Here is a 23186-nt window from a genome sequence, read left to right on the forward strand (position 1 = left end):
GATCGACCTCTGTACCCGGTCTTCTTTCTTAATCAGCACCGAGCTGACGACCTCGTCTCCAACCGAGTGGTAGAGCAATGGCCCGTTCCCTTGGTTTGGCTTAGTCAGGAGAGGTGACGAGCTCAGGTACTGCTTCAACTTCTGGAAAGACTGCTCACATTCTGCGGTCCAATAGAAATCTTTTGGTCGCTTATGGGCTTTGAAGAAAGGGAGACATCGGTCCGTGGATTTAGACATAAACCTGCTGAGGGCGGCTATTCTTCTGGTGAGTTGTTGCACCTCTTTATGGGTCCAGGGAGATGGCATGTTAAGAATGGCCTTTATCTTCTCCAGGTTCGCTTCGACCCCTCTCTGTGTCACCATGAGCCCCAAGAACATGCCAGAGCCAACACCAAAAGCACACTTGGTTGGGTTTAGCTTCATCTTGTATTTTCTAAGGGTGTCGAAGACTTTGCGAAGGTCGACCAAGTGACACTCGACTTTCTTGCTCTTTACAAGCATATCATCGATATACGCTTCTACATTTTGGCCGAGCTGTTCTTTGAATACCTCATTCACTAGCAGCTGATAAGTGGCACTGGTGTTCTTGAGGCCGAAGGGCATTGCTTTGTAGTAGTACAGGCTGTAGTCGGTGATAAAAATTGTTTGCTCCTGGTCATCCGGATTTGGTTGTAACCTAAGAAGGCATCCATGAAGCTTAGTAGCTCATGCCCCGCCGTAGCGTCGACGAGTTAGTCGATCCTCGGTAGGGGGAAGCTGTCTTTGGGGTAGGCCTTATTTAGGCCGGTGAAATCGATGCAGATCCTCCACTTCCCATTGGCCTTCTTCACCATTACTACGTTGGCCAGCCAGTCAGGGTACTTGACTTCCCAAATAAAGCCAACATCGAGCAGTTTCTGTACTTCGTCGGCGATCACTTGCCACCGCTTTGTGGCGAAGCTCCTCTTTTTCTGCTTCACAGGTTGGTAGCATGGGTCAACGTTCAGCCAATGTGTGATATCTTCAGGGTCGATCCCGGGCATGTCCGCTGTCAACCAAGCGAATACATTGGCGTTGTTCCTTAGTAGTTGCACAAGTTCTTCTCGAAGGTGGTCATCTAGTAGGGAGCCAACTTGGACTGTCTTTTTCAGGATCTTCTTCAAAGAGGGGGACCTGGATGAGGTGTTTCACGAGTTGGTCGTGCTATACCTTTAACTCATCGCGTAAGTCATAGGCCTCCGCTATTAGTGTCTCGGTGGTTGGATGTGGTCCTCGGTAGGAAAGCTGATAGTAGTGCTGCATTGTTCTCTGATCTTCGTGTGCCACCCCTATGCCATACTTGGTTGGAAATTTCATAACGAGGTGGTATGTCGAGACTGTGGACTGTAGGGCATTGTGGGTCGGTCTACCAAGGATCACGTTGTAAGAGGAGGGGCAACGCATCACGATGAAGTCTACCATAGTCATTGCAGTGACGTTGCCATCTTTGATTAAGAGGGGAAGAGTTATTCTCCTAGTGGGCAGGAGGGGCTCTCCCGAGAATCCCACCAAGGGAGTGTTGACCGACGTAAGCCACTCTCTGTCAATGTTGAGCTTTTCGAATGCATCTTAGAATAATACGTCGGTAGAGCTCTCTATGTCAACTGGGATCCGCCGCAACTCAAAGTTAGCCACCTCGGCTATGATGACCAAGGCGTCGTTGGGCGGTGTCTGGACCCCTCAGAGGTCATCGTCGGTGAAGGTGATAGATAGGCTGCGCTTCTTCTTGTGCCCCCGGTCATCCATCTCGCACAACCAAGCATATTTCTTCAAACTTTAGCTGCACTCCCCTCCGATAGCGGTTCCTTTTGATATGACATGGATAACGCTGGCTGGGGGGCCACGAGGTGGTAGTTGCCGATCATTCGTTCTCTGCTCTTCTTGGGTTGGCCTCTCACTTCTATCGGTGAAGCCACTGAGGTAACCACACCTGATCGATCTTCAATATGGTTGCACAAGTCAAAACAGTTCTCCGTGTCATTGTCGTGGTCCTTGTGGAACTTGTAGTATTTGTTTTAATTCCTCTTGTTACTTTGCGTATTCATCTTCTCGGTCCACCTGACGTAGTTGCAGTCACGGATTTGCATCAGAATTTCAAACCATGAAATATTGAGCGGCATCAAATTCCGGTAAGTTGGTGGAGGGGTCTGAGATCTATGGTTTGGTCGGCGATCTCGTCTGTTGTGATCTTTGTCCAACCTCTTGGACTTCTGCTCATTGGTGTCTCTCCTCTTATTGTCGGGCTTCTCTTCTTCGTTTCTGAGCTGTGGTTGAGCCTCTTCAGCATTGATATACTTCTATGCATAACTCATTAGCGCAACTAGCATTTGAGAAGGATTTTTGGAGATGGAGAAGTTGAACGGGGAAGGGCGGAGCTTGTGTTGTATGGCCGTATCTAAGAACCGATTGGTTCAAGTCCCTAACCTGGAGTGCTTCCTTGTTGAACCTTGCTAGGTAATTTCTAAGGGTCTCTGCTTTCCTCTATCGGATTTGCATGGGGTTGACCAAAGTTTTCCAATGCTTCTGGCTAGCAGTGAACTATGCCAGAAACTGGGTTTCCAGCTGGTTCCATGACGTTATGAAGCGCGATGGCAGAGAGAAGTGCCACACCAAGGCTGGACCTTGCAGGGTGGCTATAAGGGCTTTGCACATCAGTCCTTCCGACGCGCCATGCAACATCATCTAAGCTTTGAGTGCTGCGACATGGTCAAAAGGGTCGGTGTTCTCGTTGTATTTGCCAAACTAGGGGGCTCGCCATCTAGCGGGGGGCATCTCCTCCATGATGTCCTGGACGAAGGGTGACTCCTTGACAGTATGTGTGGCATCCTGTGCTGGCTGGTCCATGGTGAGCATCACACTCTTATGGGTCTGAGTGCGCTCCAGTTCTTCTAGACGTTGCCGAAGCTCTTTGATCTTGACATCTTTGTCATCTGGGGACGCAGCGTGGGTTGCCTTCTCCTTCTTAGGTCATGCAGGGCAGTCCTTCGTTAAGCTTGACTCGGCAACGAAGACCACGAAGGCGGCATCCTCTTGCCGAGCCTCTCTCTGGTGGGGATCCGAGTTGACTGGCATATATAGCTGTGGTGATCCTACTCGCGGGAGCAAACAGTAGAGGCGGGCCTTCGGGTCGTGTCCTGCCTCTCTCGCTTGGACCGCGCTCCCCTCACATCCGACCGACGTACTTTGGGGTCTTCTTTCCGATGATCGTCTTACGTGCGCGTTGGGGTGTGAGCGGGTACGACCCTATTGGGCGGCGCGACAGACCCCAGTGCCTACATGAACTTGAAGATCTTGTCGACCTTCTCTTGCATAGCTCGGAACTGCGCTGGGTCGACTTCGATCGAGGGCTACGTGGCTTCGTGATGCGAGTGGCTGTGATGTCGGTTCTCCCGAGATGGGGAACAACCTACTGATCGTTCAGACTGGTTTTTAGGCATCTTGATCGGTTTTGAGGCTACCTGGCATTGGATTTTTTTCTAGGAAGTTTTTTGTGCGTTCCCATAGATGGCGCCAATCTGAGGTAGTGCACAAACTGAGGAGAGCAACCGGATATTCCTTACTGACTGGGTGGTGCTGAGCTTACAAGGACGGTGCCGCGCTATGTAACCTGTGATCAAGAGAAGAAGTCAGAGGCCCGAGGAATTGTCCTTAGGTAGACACTCTGACGCTTAAATCAGTGAGAGGGCAGTGAATGGTGGGGCCGAGCGATGAGGGTGCTGGTCCGAGCAAAGTAACTGTATGGGTGCTAGACTATCCCTAATCTAGGATAATCGAGATAGAACTCTGCACCGAGGTTATCGGGGTAGAGTCCTACTCCTCGACAGAGTTGTCTTCCCACCCTTATCCGTAGTTGGGCTTATCCGCATGACGTGTAGCTGACGTGGTTGGAGGGATAAGGCGGGGGACCACGATAGTAACATAGTTCGGCCAGGCTATGCCAATGTAGTCGAGCTGAGCCAACATGGCCGAGTTGACTCGACATGGGGAAGCTATGCCGACGTGACCGAGCTATGCCAATGTGTGATTGGGCGATGACTGAATGGCCACGTGTCTCCTTGGGCAAGCCCAGCCATGAGCAAGAGGAAATGGAAAAATAGCCGTTACTCATACCATCATGTCGGTGGACGAAAGTAAACTCATTGCCTATTTCCCTCCATGGAAGAAGAGAGTAATTTTTTACTTCGAAAAAATCGGTGTAATTTTTCACTCTCATATCGATATAAAGTCCGGGATGTTTGCAAATTTACATCGATGATAGAGGTGTTTTTAGTTTTTACATTGGTAAGTGGATTTTGAGATATGGGGAAGAGAAAAACGAGCTTTAGAGGAAGGTCATTCAATGTAACTATGGTTAGTGGATTGGGATGGGAGGCTAACCATACTATTGGCCCTTATGGGTCAACATGTAAGAAGCAAAGAGATATCATCAACCAAATATCTAATTTGGGGTGGGTACGTAATGGAGAGATGGTTTGGATTGGGAAGATAGATCTGGTGTGGTTCTTCACCACTGTGCATCTCCCACCATAGCATATAAGAGTATAAGACCTCGATCGTGTCCCTGTTGTACCCCCTCCCCTTCCACTGAGTGTGCACAAACACAGACCCCAAACCCGTCCTTTATTTGCCAAGGCTTGGAGGTCCATGAAACGGAAGAGGTTTTGATTTGATATATCTTTGTTTTTTTATTTTCATTGGGATGTTGTACAAGTTAATTCATATCGACCGGCGAGGCTGGGACTAGGATTGAGTCTTTTTTTTTTTTCCGGTTTTGGGTCAATGGGTAGCATTAATTCCAATCATGCCCTCCTCATCTGTTGATCTTATTGTCTGCCGTCTTGCAAATGTATTTAGCATTTCAGTTGGCTAGGCTAGGTTTTATAACAAACTAAAACTAGAACTCTGGTTTATTATCCCATGATTTAAAGTTACAGGATATCTAAATAAATCTAAGTTGCTTACCAGTTGCCACACCCTTTTGGTAGTCTGGGACTCGGGGGCCGGTAGGGCGCTCAGATTGAGATGTTTGTGGTGTAAGTGTTAACACGCGCGGGCACACACACCGACACACTCAGTTCTTTCTTTCACAGTCGTACTCATACACACAAACAGTCTGTTGGCAGATTTCATTATGGAAAGGGATGTTTTCGGGAAATTCGTTTTCAATATATGCTTCAATGATTCTAACCACCCAATTGACGAGTTTCTGTCAATCTACTTGTTTAAGTTCAATGATGCACTTTGACAGATATATATTTTAATCTCCATTAGCGCGTGAGGTTAAGCCGTGGAGTGGAGAGACAGAGACTCCTTCCTGTGTCATTACCATACTGTGAACCGATTGTATTTGACTACGAGGGAGGAGGAGGAGGAGTAGAGGAGGGATAGGGAAGTTGATGATGTATCCGTATCACTGGACCTTGAGAAGGAATATTCCTGGTCCATGTTACCCCCGTGAATTTCCCTATAAAAACTGCTACAAACTCCAACCACAACCACAAGGAACTGAACCTGAGACTCGAGAGCGACTAGCCAACCTGCCAAGTGAAAACGAGATGGAAGTTCCCCAAAATCAAAATATTCCCCCAGTCAGATGGTTTTTTTTCCTTTCTATCAGACTATTACCGGCCGGGGCCCGGAAACAACCAACCTGGCCTGGCCGACATTAATTTGCAGCCGGTCCCTTATCTGAATTGTGAAGCGGAGCCACAGATGAGACAATAACGATAATCCATTGAAACGTCCCCGAGGACCAGGAGAAGGGAATTGTGAATTCCTGATAACTTTGTGATGAAAGACAAAAACCAATTCGCTTTTGCAAAATGCACAGGGAGAAGGGAATTCTGCTCGGTTGGTGCGGGCTCGGATTGTCCCCATCTGATTTTTCTGAAAAGGGAGGGACCCCCAGCCCCCCCAGTCAGTCATCGATCATACGTCTGCCTTCTCAGTTCTCACCTGTCCCTCTATGCTTTTTTATTATAGACAAGATGGCATGATCACTGTTTGCCAGGTGGCAAGTGATGATGTGGACAGTCTCCTTAACCCAGATGCCATCTCTTCTCAGAGGGAGAGCAAGATTCCGTGCCTCCTTGGGGTTCTTTCTTCTTTGTCACCCGGACCTGTAATTCTATTCCACCACTCACGTGTCACGTCCCACATTTATGAGAGAGAGAGAGATGTTCTCTTCTCTTCTCTCGTGTGAAAAGACAACTTTTAACGAGACAACTCTCACGAAAGCGATATGTCACGGTCCCCTGCTGCTGTTGCTGAACGATCGTTGTGTGTTTGCCGGTCACGTCACGTTTTTCGACGGTGAAAGGTTTTTTAAGGCTTTCTTCAGCTCCGCCCAGTATCTGTATCTCTCTTTGCTCACGTGGCCTAAAAAGGGCCCCGGCAAAAGTTTTCTGGAACATGATGAATCGTCCATTATGATTCACCCAGGACCGTCGGATTGCTTTAACAAACTATGATGATAATGATAGGATCTCTTGCAAGTTCCAACCAAACCAACCAACGGCTGGTCTGCTTTGGTCTGCTCACCTGATAATTGAGTGTTGATGTCACACAGTTGGCCTCAATTATACGATTCTGATACAGTGTTGACCACCGATTTTTCATTCCAAGTTACAGGATTTCATACGGGCAATCCACTGTTTAAAATAGTCAAAACAATGTGGAAACTTTGACTATTGGGTCAATGATCGAAATGCACAGGTTGCCGATCGAATCCAACGGTCTTGATTCAAGAAAGATAGATCTCAACGTTAAAATCGTTAATACTTGCTAGGGATTCACGTGCCCTTAAAATCATAAATTGCAATTTTTTTTTTTTTGGGGGGCTTTGAAAAGAACGCTGCACGTACGAACAGGAAACAGGAGAGGGAAGGAAATGAAGTGGACAAGACGCGACAGAGAGTCTCGTCTTTCTCAATATGGACAGAAGTGCAGACTATATACGTTTTTATTTGCAAACTTTCTTCTTTGTTTGCATTCTAATTCTTACTGCCTGGATTTTTTTTTAATTATTTTCTTTTTACTCCAAATTTAACACCAGTTGAAGAGAATTGAGAAGAGAGGACGCTTGTCTTTCTCTGCTTAACCTGCGCATCTAGCCCCCTTCCTACCCTACGCACTCTTTTCCTGTGTGACACTAGACTTGCAATAGTGAGGGGGGCTTGATCAGAGCTTGCCTTTTCAGTCATTGCAGGAGCTATAGATGGAGTTTTCTAGGGTTCGTGATCAAGTGAACGTGGCTTGGCATCCAAGTCAATATTGCATTTTTTCCATTTGAGTAATTTGGTCGTGAGAACAGTCCTTGATCCTTGCGTGAAGAGATGGAAATGGTTTTCAGTAGTTGCAGGGGTAGATTATTGTGTACTGTGATCTTCGTCTTTCCAGTTCTGAAGCTGGTTTGCTTTCGACTTTCGAGGATTCTCAGGGGTTAAGAGGGTCTTTTTGGGGAGTTCATACGGAATTTCTTTCGCTATGAAATGTACGGCATTTCGTTGGAGGTTGTCGTCTGGTGATGATTGGGGTATTTTCATGGGGTGATTTGAGTTATCGGAGCTGCATTTGAGAAGGTTTTGTTCGATGAGACTAGACTTCAAGTATTTTGACACTTCGAGGGCTCATGGAGGAGTTGGCAAGGAGAAAGTTCTGTTGTTCAGATTGAGGGCATTGGGGAAGGGTTGTGTATGAAGATGAAGATTCGTGTATAGTCAGTCTTTCTGGAGTTGACAGATCTTGCTCTATGATGCTTCAGGCGCCTTCAAGATACTTCTAGGGATCTCAATGATATATTCTTCGCCTTGGTATATCCTCAAAGGAAGCTTTTTTATTAACCTTTTTGGTCTTTAGTTTAAGAGCAGAACTTGTGAAGAACATTTAATTCGCGCTCTATATTTTTTCTTCTTTGGCGGGAGAGAAATGAACGATACCTCAGGGAAAACATGTTCAACATTAGCTATTTCAGAGAAGCGGCCTCAGAGGCCCGGTGGTTGCGTCGGTATCTTCTTTCAGCTCTTCGACTGGAACCGGAGACTAGCCAAAAAGAAGCTTTTTTCTAAAAAACTGCTTCCACCAGGTTCATTTTCTCTTCAATGATCTAAAGCTACAGGTTTTTTTTTTTTTTTTTATTACTTTTCAATATATTTACTTCTCCGGTTACATGGCACTGCCCAAAAAAATCAACTTCTATTTTTTCGTTGTCTCAGCTCGAGCGAAACGTGCTTCCAAGAAGTTCAATGGAGATGAGAAGTTGCCAATGGCCAAGCTACTTCTGGTACGATGTTTACTTGCTTCTTTGAACTCTGATCTAAATGACATGTTTGTTATTCTTCTCATCTTTCCTCCCTTTTCATATATATATCAGATTGCTGATGAAAATCGTGGGGGTTTTCCTAATTCTAAAAAGACCGAACTTGATACCATTTATTCTGAACAAAACCATGAAATGCGACAACCGAGTTTGGTCGCCAGGTTAATGGGTCTGGAGTCCATGCCAACCGTCCGTCGAGATAAGGCAAAAAAACCTACATCCTCTGATTTTTCCCCCAACCAGGAGAAGAAGTATACGAATAATCCTAGTAATAGAAGTTCTGAGCTCTTCCGTTGTGATAATGAAGATTCGAATTTGGAGAAGGGTCAGACGAAGATGGAAGCAAGACCTCAGAAGCTTCAAAAGACAAGGTTGTTTGAGAGACGCTCAGTTAACAGGTTTGGAGCCGAGGCGCTGCAATTCAAAGGAGTTTTATCACGTTCAAAAAAGCATCAGCAGAAGCTTGTTTCTCCGGTGAAGAGCCCGAGGATTCTTTCCGGAAGAAACGCAGCTAGGTTGATGGAAGCTGCTACGAAGATTTTGGAACCTGGGCTACAATCTACTAGCAGGGCAACATGTGCTCTTACTTATACCCCTTCTCTCCATCGTCCTCCAAGGGATGAAATCATGATAGAGGGAACAACAGTTATACCACTGGATCATTCTAAGCAATCCGAAAATTTTGTAAGCGCTGCCAAGCCTTTGAAGGGGCAGGCATCATGTAAAAGTTGTGGTAATTTTCTAGATGTTGTAGATTTTAGATCAAGCGTTGAAGAGCAAGAGCCAGGATTTGCATCATCTTTCTCGGACTTGAGCAACTCTCCCCCTCAAGGGTCAGGGAAGAGTAAACCTAGATCACCTATATCCTCTCTTGATCAGAAGAGAGATATGGTTGTTCAGAAAAATCAGGAGCGGCAAGTATCAGTTGCTGCTCATTCCAAGGCTAACATGCACATACGGACTGAAAACATTACAGACAGGAGACCTCCCTTTCGAGAAAATCAGGACAATTCCTGCATGATGGGGCAGCGTTACAAGTCTCAAAAGGATGTACCCGCGTCTACTGTTATCAAGCAGCGGACTCAGAGGCAAAATCAGGTACTGACAATGAAGGATAGGGTACCACCCAGACCGAAAACAAACAATCTACAGGGTAGAAGATACATGTCTGGTGGTGATGTTGTTAATAGGACCAAAGGTTTTGCTTCTTTGAACAGGAATGCCAACTGTCAAACCCGACCAAGGATGCCTTCTAGAGTATTGGATAACCGTAAGGTGGTTAACACAGAGGGGAATGCCTGTGACGGTCAAGATGGTTCACCTTCACGGCTGAAGCCCTCAATCAGGAAAAGGAGGCCTCTGAATGGTAGTGGTCAGGTTGGAAAAGCAGGTTCTGTTAGTTGTATTGTGAAGCAAAGGAATACCAATGGAAAAGGAGTTGAGCTTAATACCGGCATTATGAATAGGAACCATATCAAAAGTGGGTCTCCCAGCAAGGCAGGAGTTGGTACAACTGGTGGAAAGGGCAATGAAATTGTTTCTTTCATGTTTAGTTCCCCATTGAGGCAAATCATCAGCTCTTCTTCCCCTACACAAATGGAGAAGAGAAGGGGTCAAGGTGAACTTATTGGAAGCAGTGTTTCTCAGCAGAAAAAGCAAATATTGGACACAAACTATGGAAATCCGTCTCCAAGAACATCGCCATTGAAGCTAGATGCTCTAGGTGTTCTTCTGGAACAAAAATTGAAAGAACTGACTTGTCAAGAAAGGGATGAGTCTATAGGAGGTACTGCTTCAGGGAGAACTACTGCTTCCATTCTCCAAGAACTGATATCTGCCCTAACTGCAGTAGGACCAATTTCTCAGGAATGTCCAGACAACTCCATTGGAATTGACGAGGGAATCAGCTCATGCTACAGTAGCCCAAAATCCTCTGAGCTCACATCAGCACATGGTCAGGCATTCAAGACAAATAGAAAGCTCCAGGTTAGTTGTTATTTTCTTTAATTTCCATTCTAAGGCACAGAAGGTTGCGTTTGTGTTCTGCATAATTTATTTCATATGTTCTGAAAGACATTATAAATCAGGGGTTAATTGTTAGGTGGATCATATAGCTAAATGTCTTATATTGTCCAGGAATCTTAGGCAACCCAATTTTCATATATTTGGGACATGTCACTGTATCCATTTGGCAAGTTTCAGCCTTTTGAACCTTTGTATAGCAAGAGAAATGCCTCTTTTCTGGTGTTTTTAAATAAAATAAATAAATTGTTAAGAGTCAAAACATTGTAGGCGATTTGGCTTATGTGGATTGTGTACAGTACATGTGGCCAATCTGGAGGATGACCAATTAGTTGCACAGTTTGGAATGTTCATATCATTGTTCCACTTGGCTTAAAAGTAAGGGGGATCATTGAAGGTCAAGGGGATCCATTTAAAAGAGTCCTTTTAAAATAATTTGCATTATGTTAATATAATGTACTGTGCATCAATCCTCTTTTAACTGTATAATACATCTTTATTTATTTATTGATTTGATAAGTAGACATCGCCATTTATTTATATCAACAAAGATGAAAAATGTAGCATATTATTGTATAAGCTTCTTAAATATTTAAGATGTAGCATAAGTGAGTGATACTTGTATTTTTTATTTTCTACGGTAAAGATTAATACAATACTTTACCTCTTTCTCAAGTCAAAGACTTATTAAATATTAGATATTCATTGTATTGCATATTAGCAAATATCTTAAATGATTAAAAGGCCATATAAGGCCATTACCCAATGCTGGTCTTGGTTATCTGGGGTCTTGGGAGGGATAGATTGGTATGGATCTAACCTCTGGCATTTATTTATTTTTGCACAAATTGACCACTTTCTGTCTCAAAACTGTGTTCTCAGACTTTTCTGCCTGAAATAATAGCATGGCATTGGTGTAGCACCAGATCTGAGAATTTACTTTGTATTCAGATCCTAGGGGAAGACGTGAAAATATAGGGTGGAACTATAATACAGAATGGCAGAAAATGTAGAAAATAATCTATTCTCCACCTTTTAGCCAGAACTTTTTTTGTGCCAAAGGGTGTAATGCAGAAAGTAGCACATTACCAAATCTTTTTCTGTTGTGCTCCTAATCTAAAGGTAATTTTACATCTAAATGTGAAAGAAATTATCAAGGTGTATAAATGATGGTTGAAAACAGTTAGATCTATAATTCCTGGATACCTATACATGCCTAAGTCCTGCTGTTGGATACTTAACCAACAAAACATTGCCTTGTGGTGGATACTGCATTGACGATTCTGAAATACACTATATGGAATTAATGCTTTCAAAATATGTAAAATGGTATGTTACACATCATACCATTAAAAAAAAAACTTGTAACATGTTAGAAGCTAATTAACTTTGGCATGATTCTCATTCAAGTATTGAGAAATGTCACTTGGCTTCAAATACTAGATATGGAAGCATGATGTAATCATATAAATAGGATATGTGTACATATTTGGGATATTAAACATATTCCCTTCTCCCACATATGTGGATGTATGGACCTGCTGATATCTGTATCTGGGCATCATAGTTTAAGATATGCCATCTTAAAGCTTACCTTGAAGTTTAAAGTAGGCAATCTAGAGGATTTGTTTCCAACTTGTAGATTTGATGATCCAAATTTGGCTTAAGCTCTATCTGTTTCACCATGAAATAGGTGGAGAACTTTTCTATCTGTAATATTTTAGTTATATTTCTGCCTCTTTATATCCAAAACATTGATTTCTACCTCCTTTTACATAGAAAATTTAGTCTTAGGTGCAAAAGATAGGCATATCTAGAAAATAGTCACTGGAACCATGATTTAGAGCATTCAAAAATTTTAAGTTTCTAAAATATTCCCTTAAAATTCTCACAAGATTTATATGCTTATTCTCACTGTAGCCTGCCATCTCATTTATAATTTTCACCCAAAGTGATCAATGTTAAAACTGTATATTTCAATATTGGGATTCATGTTTGCATCCATTACAACTAAAACTTGTTTGACAAGAAAGTAATTTATCAGTGCAAAACTAAACCAACTTTGCATTTGTATGGACCAAAATGCACTCTGCATAATTGCATTTACACTCCTTTTGCACTGTTTCCAAATGCAGCCTTAGGAACTTCAATGTTGGATTCTCTCTCTCTCTCTCTCTCTCTCTCTCTCTAGAAACAGGTGTTAGTTATGGGTTGATTTCCCTGTACAAGTAATCTTTTATTTCAGAATCTTGTCTGTGTTCTTTGTATGCACAAATTATTGCTTCTCAAGTTTCAGCCAAACGTTTTCTTTCAAGTAAACATGCATGGATTATGAGTTGGTATTTTCTGTTGCTACTCCTTTGCCAATTTTTACTCAACTAAATAGGAAGGATTACTGGACATTTGTATTTCCTTGCATGCATCTTCTGTAATTAGGTTCATATGCTGAAACCTGCATCTCTACAAGTTCATCAGTTTATTTAATTTTGTTCTCTACATTAATATATGTTTTTATTAAATGCTGGTGCACTGGTAAACATTTTCACCTGACAATTGTAGGCTGTGATTTTCAATTTCTTCAGGTAGAAGGGGGACAAGTTGGTTTACTGCATTCTAATGATACTGATCATCCCAGCCCAGGATCAGTTCTTGAAGCTTGTTTCTCTAATGACAGTTGCTATTCTGGTAGTCTTGATGACAGCTCAGGTAGGAAACTGTAATGCAAGTTCTCTGCTTCACTGAATGTTTTCAGTAGAAGATGTGCTAGGGAATAGGGATACAGTTATCAGAAATTCCAATTCCAGACATTAAAATTTATATTAAATTATCTCTTCTGTTTGTTAAGGTTTTTTTTTTTTTCTAATTTAATTTTATGTGCTTCTGATACCAGGACATAACCTGCACTCTGAATCTATGGGTTGTTCATATGATCAATCACAGCCATCATCACTCATTGATGCAGATTTGTCAGATTCTGCCACATCTTTCAACATGAGGAGGGCTGGATATGAGGTTGCAATAGATTCCACGGGCATTCTTTCCAGGATATTTCATAGCATTGATCTTGCAAATATCGGCCTAACAGGAACCAAGCTCGACGATGCCAGGGAGGTTATCATGCATGCTGAGCTGATGTTTGGAAATATTACCTTGAGCCATGCAGATGGCATGGCAAGCTTCCTCACAGGCCCCCTGCTTGACAAGTTGGATGCTCTTGCTGATACCTTTTGGAGAAGTTACAGTTGTAATCTGAGTTTTAAGGAAGCAAAAGAAGGTTTCCTACTTCGGAGTTTTCTTTTTGACTGTATTATAGAGTGCTTGGACTCCAAATATAGTCATTACTGTAAATCAGGATACAAGACATGGGCGAAACTGCCACTGCACATGAGTAGAGAGTTGCTGCTACAAGAGGTCTACGATGAGGTTAGAAGGTGGTCTGATTTTGCTGGAAAAATCCCAGATGAGATAATAGAGAGGGAGACGAGTCATGCGTTGGGGAAATGGACAGATTTTGAGATTGAAGCATTTGAGGCGGGTACTGAAGTCGAGTTGGACATACTGGACATTTTGATGGATGAAATCGTTATGGACCTTTGGCAGTGTGGAGATACTTTCTCTTGGATACTATAGAAAATAAGAAAATCCCCTAACTATGGTTTCTTATAAACAGCTAATCACTTTGTTTGTCTCTCTCTCTGTTGAGTTTTTGTTTTTTCACTTTTGTGTAGGGCTCCTCTATCGAGAGTGTTGTAAGTTCAAGCTGCAGATTCTAGGTGCTATGTTGTAATTATGCATCCAGTGAACAGGCTACAGAATGAGGGAACCTCTGTTGTACCTCCCTGTTTCTCTACGATAAGATGAATTTATTTGTACAAATAATTGGGCTTCACCTTCACAATGGATTGTGTTTCTTGGCAGATTCAGCATTGGTTTTTGTCCATTAAGATTGTATTTCACGGCTTTATCCAAGGGAGCCAAATCATTAGACATTTTTCACTACACTAGACAATATATGAAAAGCATTTTAATAAGTAAAAATAAAAAAAATAAAAAATAAGAAAGAAAAAGGTTTACTGAAGAAAACAATGGTAGGAAACTGAAATGGCGTTTGGACTGTTAGGTACTTTAGGTTTCTAGATGACTTGTCCAAAAGTAACTTGTATAAGTTATTTATCGTCGATCGTTGAGTTCATCTTTCTTGGCCCAATTTACTTAAGTTTACTTATCAAATGTACTTTTTACTTGATGGTTAAAGAATATCAATTACGTTAAAGTTGGGAAGTTGAGCTTTGCACATTTACCTCAAATTGAAACTCCAGTCTATAGCTAGCCAACTTCCCCAGTAAAGTAGTTTCATAATTTTAGTGACCATCAAAAAAGGAGGTCCACTAAGGTTTACACAGATTGAGAGTGAGTTGGTAGGTCGTAGGGTTGACAAACGGATGTAGCAAGGATAAGGATTTGGAGAGGGAGAGAGGGAGAGGCTAAAATGAAAAGCTTTTATCATGTTAGTTACTTAGCGTGTTATTTTTTTTTTCGTGGGCATTTTGTGATGGGCATGTATTAAATTACCGCCATGTTATCATTAAATTAACATTTTTTTTTTGTACATATTGATATTTACAAAAGCGGGTTTTGATTTATGTGTGTATTAACGTTGGGGGAAAATTCATTTTAACGTTTATTCTAATGGTTGAGCGTCTATTCACTGTTCCACTAATGTGGGACCTAATGGCACCTAGTTGTTAGTTGTCCATAAACAGTTTATCAAGTACTTTTCTCAGTTTTGAAGATAAATCAAGTACAAATGCTTATTTAATAAATGAAAGTTATACCAAACACATACTTAATAAGTAATGATAACTCAAGGGATTTTTGTCTAATTGGGCTTAAACATCAGTTGGACGGGTATCTAGGGGTGTCAATGGTATTCAAAAATATGATTTCGAATTTGATATTTTACATAATCAAATTGAATTTGGATAATTTGAATATCTAATGAGTTGAATTTAGACATCCTATTCATACTGAATAGTCAATCGGATTCGAATTTGGATATGACACGATTCGATTAGATAAATATCAAATTCAACTGATTATTTAATTCTTATATATAATATATAAAATATTTAAATTCTTATATAGTTTATAGATATAATAATTAAATTATATAAATGATTTATATGCTTTATATAAATAAATACTTATTTTATATATTTATTAATTACCTAAAATAGTTAATTAGTCAAATTCAAATTGAATTGAATATTCGAATATTAATTTTCAATATCCGTTAGATGTTATATCGAATTTTCTAATCGGATTTGAATTCGGATATTGTATGATCCGATTCAAATTCGATCCATTTACACCCCTAGTGGTATCACCAATGACCTAGACTACAAATAGATCTGTTAATGGATCGGGTCTATTCGATGAATCTGAATTGACCGAATAAATTATAACGGTTCTGGTTTCATGATTTTGTTCAATGTTTTCAATATCGGACTGGACCGAACGGCCAGACCATAAAACCATGGACTGGTTTTGTTTCACTCCAAAACCGCTATTTACCCAAAAACTGTTGATTTGGTCAAGAAACTACTAACCTAAGCGGTCAAACTGTCAAACTATCGACCCAACAATGGCTTTTGATCGCTTTTTGTTTTTTAATTTTTTTGTTAAAGTAGGTCGTCCGTTTAGTTAGAATGTTTTCCCCAGAAACCAAATCGTAGAATGATTCCTTGTTCGGTTCAGTTTTAAAAATCTTGATTTTGTCCCAATTAATAATTGGGTTAGTTTAGGTTCTTATCTGTCCCAAATCGATTCAGACCTGATATATATATATATATTAATTTTCTTATAATTTATTATCATATTATATATTTGAAATGGTAATTTAGATAGATAATAAATAGGAAAGTATTAGTTACAAATGTTTAATTTATTAACATATAAATAATTTAGTATTTTCTATCATTTTTATTAGTCATATTATCAAAATTTAAACTTTAAGTTATTATTTAAATTAACAAATATAGTTTTTCGTATAATAGGATCTGGACCCAATATAACTGACTATTAATCAGGATGGACTGATTCGACATGAACCTGATCCAGACCCAACCTATTGATAGTAGGGATATCAACCCTCTAGTGCCCCAACCCAAACCGGCATGACCCAGATAAAAATACATGATTTTCGAACCTGACCCAAAACTATAGGGTCTAATCCTATACCGACCCAACTTGACCCATAGCATTTCAAATGTATTTTTAATATGTTTTAAAGACCTAAAATCCATTAATTTAAATTAGGAAATTGTTTTATTGATTTTAATGTGTCACTTTTTCCATTTAAAAAAAAGAAAAAAAAACAAAATCATCATATAAATAAATCATAAACTTTAAGGCTATAGAGTTAGAAGTCAAAAAATTGCAAGAATACTTGTATACATGTAGGGAATCATGAGCTTGTAGGGAATCATGAGCCTGTAAGGAATCAAAACCCTAACCCAACACTAAAGCTGATTATACTTGATCCTAGCTCGACCCTTATAAGGTTAGGTCAAACCGGATTTATCATTTAACTTGACCCATTGACATCCCTAGTTGATAGTCGTAACCACAGAATGAGATGCATTTTCCCAATAACCTAAATAATCTCTTCTCCTAAAATTTCTCCTAAACTACCCCCTCATTATCACCCACTTTCTCCAAAATTATCTCTAATTCCTATTTATCTTCTAAATTATCTCTAATTCCTACTTATCTTCAAAATTATTTATAATTTAGTAGATATTTTCTCTCCTAAATGATCTCTAATTCCTATTTATCCTCTCCCCTGCTTTTTATTTATATCTATCTAAAGAAAGTTTGGACTAAAAATTTAAGAATTATTTAAATAACAAAATTATATAATAACTTTAAAATATTTATTAAAAACAAAAAAAAAATTATAATTTTAAAAAATATATCACGAAATTATGTAGTAACAGTTTAAATTATATTTTTTTGGATTAGCAATTTAAATGTTTTTCAAATATTTAACAATATGTAATAGCTTCACATAAATAAAATTGTAAATATTTTATAGATTATTTAAACATTTAAATAACTAAATATTTATCATAACTAGGTTTTAAATAGTTAAAATAACAAAATTATGTAATAAATTTAAAAAATTTCTTCAAATTAGAAAAATAATTATAACATAATATTGAAATTAAAAAAATTAAAAATTTAATATATTACCAAATTAAAAATGAAATTATGTAATAATAGTATAAATTATGATTTTATGGATAAGTAAGTTCAATAAAATTAATATTTTAAAACTTAAATATTTAACATATTATTTAAGTATTTAAATAATAGGATATTTAACATAACTAGATTTTGAAAAGTTAAAATAAAGAAATCATGTAATAAACTTGAAAAAAAATATGAAAAGTAGAAAAATAATTATAACATAATATTGAAATTAATAATAATTTAAAAATTTTACCTAATATTGTAAATATCTAATTTCACTTATAACAAGTAATAGCTCAAGAAAATAACTTATAGAAAAATTAATATGTATTAATAATGATTTTAAACTCTTAATCTGTATTTATTATATATTTATATAAACTAAATTTAAATATTTATAGTATTTTAGTAATTATTTATTGTTTTTTGTGATAAATGTATTTTCAATGATTTTGTATGAATTTATTTTGTTTTGTTATTTAACGGAAAAAATTCAATAATTATTGGAGATTAAACTACTATATTTGAAATTTTTAAATTTAATTTATTGCATTTGTTGCATTTTTTTATAACTTATTGATTAATATTTAATAGAGATTAAACTATTATTGGGGATTATACTATTTATTGACTAAGTTAATATATTTTTAGTACTTATTTATTTTTTAGTTATTGTATTTTTTTAATATCAATATATTTTCAATAATTGTGTATTTTTTATATAAATTTTCAATAATTATTGGAGATTAAAGTATTGTTATTTATTAGAGATGAGACTATTAATTTAGTTGAAATTATGAGTGTTTATAAGTTGGTTCAGTTCGGTCGTAGGCTATTTGGCCAACCAAATTGACCTGGTCAGGTTGGGGAGTTGGTCAGTTGAAACTAACTGACCTTTTGTGAAAACTGACCCACTCAATTTGTATTGATTAGGGTCGATTTTTGGTTTGTTTAGTTGGTTGAAAAGATTTAAACTTAAAAAATTTAACTTAATTTTAAAAATTACAGTGCAATTTTTAAAAATAAATTTAAGTTAGATTTATTATATAAAACATTTTAGACTAAGAAATATGGGAAATTTCCCGCTTTTCCATATTAGAAATTATTATATTTAAAATATAATATATTAATATAATCCATAAATAGGTTGTTCTATTTTGGTAGGTTTACAAATGGCCAAAGTGAAACTAATCCAACTTGGTCGAATTGGGAAATTTTTTAACCAAAACCAACCTAAAATACTAGAAAGTTGATCAATTTGAGTCAAGTTGATCGGGTTGGTGAGTTTCATCAGTTTGATAATTATTAATTATTTAAAAAATTGAAAATATAAAACAATCATATACTCTTATGTGTTTCTATTAGGATCATTTACTAAAATACACCTTATAGTTTTCCTTTTACTAAAACATCCCATATATTTTATAACTTATTTATTTAATCAACCTTTCATTAAGGAGTGTTTGTTTTGCCATTAGGCCCATGATTTTTTATTTCAAAAATACCTTTAACACTTTTTTTTTTGTACAGAAAACAAAATTGACCAAATATAGCCAATAGAGTGATTGTCCGTGTCTTAGCAAGGGCAAAAATGGTATTTTTAATTTTATTTGCTTTTGATTAATTTTATTTAAATGAACATTAGGGTCAACAATGTCATTTTTCACTATCATCTAATGGAAGATTGATTAAATCATTTGCAAATAATAAGTGGTGTTTTAGTAAAATGCTAACTATAGGGTAGATTTTATTAAAACCATGAAACTACATAGTAAATGACCATTTCTATAATTTAGCTTTTGCTTAATAAATCCTGTGTATTGCACGGGTCCCCGCTAGTTTAACATACAATGTGTCTATTTTTTATTTACAGATTCTTATGTTATAATAACTAATAAATCGATTTTCATTGTGAAGTGTTGAATATGGCTCAGATGAAGAATTGATCTAGTTCGATCTTCTCCAGACTCGAATAATAGCACCCCATAACATATCCCATAAACTAGGTCTATATCCTATCATTTCCATCTACATAATAGAGGTGTAAATTGAGCCGTGCCACCCATGGCCCGACACAATGGTCTGCGGGCCATGCTGGGCCTAGGATTTTAGGTCCACGGACTGGCACGGCATGGCACGACCGAGTGAGCGTGCCACCCGCGACATGGCCCCTATATAATAAATTATAATAATATTATATAATTATATGTTTTATATATAATTATATAATATTATATAAATTATAATTATATAATATATAATATATTAATAAAATAAATATAATTTTTATTTTATTATACTAATTTATATAATTATTGCATATATAAGCAATTTTATACACAAAATTCATGTAAAATTAAAATCTTAAGTTTTTTATTAAATTTTTAAATAATTAGCTTTGACCTGATGCACAGCGCGACCTGGCCCAAGGCTCAGCCCACGGCACGGCATGCCGGCCCCTAAAATTTTCACCGGGGAGGGTGGCATGGCCCACTTTACACCTCTTGATATAAATCTTAAATTAAATCTGTACTGTCCACTTTTATTTTAAAACGTTTTTTTTTTTTTTTTGCTACATGGATGAATCTCGGATGTAGTCCATTCCATTATAAGCTTCGCTATCGAATCCAAATGGACATATAAAGACCAAATCGTATCCCGACGGGTGGAATTTCGGTGGGCTCGGGTTGGACTTTTTATCAAACTACGACCGACCTGTTCCCAGAGTCCCAAATAGTGTAAAATGCTATCATGGACCAACCCGAGATGCATCGCCAAGCTAGATCACAGTTCAAGCCAAAGGCTCATGGGCATTCAGTTGGACATGGCCCACGGGTCGTGGCTTGATCGATCAAGATGATATTAGAGTAAAGGGTTCGAGTTCGACCATGATATCGGAAAAACTTCTAATCCATCAATTGGTATCATAAAAGTGGTGACCAATCAGGTGGTTATTTATCAAATTCACGGGAGGATTTTGATTGATCAAAGCCGTTTGAGTATAATTTTTTTTTCTGGCAGCATAAATTTCATTCTTGCCAAAAAGAATGGGAAACTGATGAGGAAGAGTGAGATCCATCTTTATGGCAAACATGGGCAACTGAGAAAGAAACAATGAAACTTGGAATCAAAGAGTATGATGTTGTAGGGATTGGAGATGTCCATTGATCTTTCATTCCTTGTATGATCAGTTGTTTACAACGCCATCCTCCTTGGTCTCTACTCTCTGTGGTGTTGTAAAGATGGAGGTCCGGATGTTGATAAGGGAGGCACCGAGATTGGGCTACAAAGATTGGAGCAGGAGCAGCAATGAGATGTGTTGATGATGAGTGATGATTTGCATTTACTAGCATTAGCAACCTGGTTGATGGTCTGGAATTTTTTTTTTTCTACTCCCTCCCCATGGGCCATGGCTGAAAGCTGAAATACGGGTCATCTGGGACTAAATCTAAATGACACCATTGAGGCCTTTTCCATTTGTTAATCCATAATACAAATTTAACTGTTGTTTGCTTGATAAGAGCAATCTTAGCTTAAGCCCTCTTCAGATATTGTTGGGCTAGACCAGCCTCCGAGGCCAACAAATTTCTAAGTACATATTCCAATTCCATTGAGAGTAACTTTCTAGTTTCTAGCAATTGCCATGATGAATTGTGGATTACATCCTCATAATGTGGACAGTTTGGACTTGCCACGCAAGCCCTCCATGTGGCTAAAGGAATAGTTGTTGAAAAGGGTTGTTAGATAGCCAAGCATTCAATTTTTTTTTTCTTTCCTTATAACTTAGATATCATCAGGTTTCAAATATCTTGGGATGAAAATGGGCTTGCACCGTAGTTGAAGCTAGCGCACATGCATGTAAAGAATTTGGATGGAGTGGGTTGGACCTAGGTTCTTCTGAGATGCTTCTATGGCCCAGATCTAGACCTGCTTGGAATTCTTCTCAAGTTATGCTAGGCTCTAGGCCCGGCCTTACGGCCCAGGTCGAGATCTGGTCTCAAGCTATGTTACGCTCTAGGCCCAGTCTTACGGCGGCCCATATCTAGATCTGGTTGGAATTCTTCTGAAGGTATGATAGTTTCTAGGCGCATCCTTACGGCCCATACCCACAAATTAACTTGTAATTTATGTACAAAACTGAGCTGTAGCTTGACTATGAAGTATGAATTGCAGGCATTTTAACTTCTCAATTCATTACCCAGAAACAAGCATACTTCAGTGAGGTCTGCAATTCCGCTCAATAGTCAAGTAACAAGTAGCTTAGAGATGAGAAAACAAGAGCTCTTAGATTTTTTTTTTTTAGTTAAAAATTGTCGACCGAATATTTTTGTTTAGTTCTATAAAAATATCTTTAATATAAAGCACTAAAGGTATGAATATTCGACAAGAATATATAATTTAAAGCAAATTTGGCTGAATGGATATCTACCCGAAGGAAAGTAATTGTTATTTTATTGACCACACACACACACATCTTCTTTTGTATCAATTTTTTAGGTGGCTGCTGCTCCACCTTAAATATTATTGAAAGGAAATTATAAGAAGATTTTGGTGAGAACTTTGTATAAAGGTGCCACTTTCTTATTATATTAATAACTTTGGAATATATCAAGAATATTCCTTTTTTCGCTCATTTGTTTCAAGGGAAATAGGGGGATGGGATGAGAAAAAAGTGAAATACGAGATCTCAAAATTATGCAATCAAGGTCTCACCAAAACAGTGGGACCCCGGGGAAAAAATTTGAGAAAATTCGAGTTTCTTCATCTTCATTTTCTACCCCGCCACTGCTGCACCACCGCTGCTGGGTTTACCCTTCTACCTTCTGCCGCCACCACTGTTGCTGATAATCACCACCACCACCATTGCTGGTAATCTCCTTTGCCCTTCTACCTTCTGCCGTTACCACCGTTGAAGATGTTTCTGCTATGGTAGAACCTAGATCGATGCAAACACAAATAAGAGGTTTTCTATCATGGGAGAACTTAGATCTGGGTTCACAGACACAGATCGGAGGTAATTTGATATTTGTGATGGTAATTTTCCTACTATTTTCCCATATAAAATCAAACAATTAAATATGAAATTTTTACATTTTCTTCTCTTTTCCCATCCCACCGAAATCTTCCCACAAATCAAACAGAGCCTTATAAAAAAAATTGCTCGTTTAAATGAGAAAATTTAAGAAGTAACACATTTTCACCTTTTTCTATTTTGATTTTATTAGTCGGGTTGTTTATTAAAAGTCAACATTATTTTTCAAATGTTCATTCAACTCTTTTTCCTAGAGAATTTTAGAGATTAAAAACTCAGAATAAAAATAGGTGTGTTACAGAAAGATTAGAATAGTATATATAATGCTTTTTTATCAAAGTAACCGAATATCTATTAGAAAATGAAATAAAATTAAGGTTATTGAGATGGGAAAAAAATAGGTTATAGTGATATAGATAAGAGATCCCAAGTGACCCCAAATCTTAGACATGATGGCAACATCTAAAATTGCTCAACGTGTTTATTGGGTTGATCGAAATCAACTCATTTACAAAACAAACCCAATAATATATTTTATTTTAA

General features: G+C 38.3%; 1 protein-coding gene across 1 annotated transcript; it reads left to right on the plus strand.

The window, feature by feature from the left end:
• Positions 1-6861: 6861 nt before the first annotated feature.
• LOC148854884 (uncharacterized) lies at positions 6862-14280 on the plus strand. Its single transcript, XM_088985984.1, has 5 exons — positions 6862-8101; positions 8232-8299; positions 8390-10321; positions 12940-13063; positions 13248-14280. The coding sequence occupies exons 1-5, from the start codon at positions 7945-7947 to the stop codon at positions 13985-13987; spliced, it is 3021 nt and encodes a 1006-aa protein (XP_088842110.1). The 5' UTR covers positions 6862-7944; the 3' UTR covers positions 13988-14280.
• Positions 14281-23186: the final 8906 nt, after the last annotated feature.

This window comes from Nelumbo lutea, chromosome 4 (genome assembly GCF_056320005.1).
Source record: "Nelumbo lutea isolate HS-2025 chromosome 4, American lotus-T2T, whole genome shotgun sequence".
NCBI classification, from domain to species: Eukaryota; Viridiplantae; Streptophyta; class Magnoliopsida; order Proteales; family Nelumbonaceae; genus Nelumbo; species Nelumbo lutea.

Bases quoted from the DNA above. Each gene is read 5' to 3' on its own strand.
- LOC148854884 (XM_088985984.1), top strand. From the start codon at position 7,945: ATGAACGATACCTCAGGGAAAACATGTTCAACATTAGCTATTTCAGAG. The intron at 8,102-8,231 runs GTTCATTTTCTC...TCGTTGTCTCAG, and splicing joins TAAAAAACTGCTTCCACCAG to CTCGAGCGAAACGTGCTTCC. The intron at 10,322-12,939 runs GTTAGTTGTTAT...CAATTTCTTCAG, and splicing joins AGACAAATAGAAAGCTCCAG to GTAGAAGGGGGACAAGTTGG.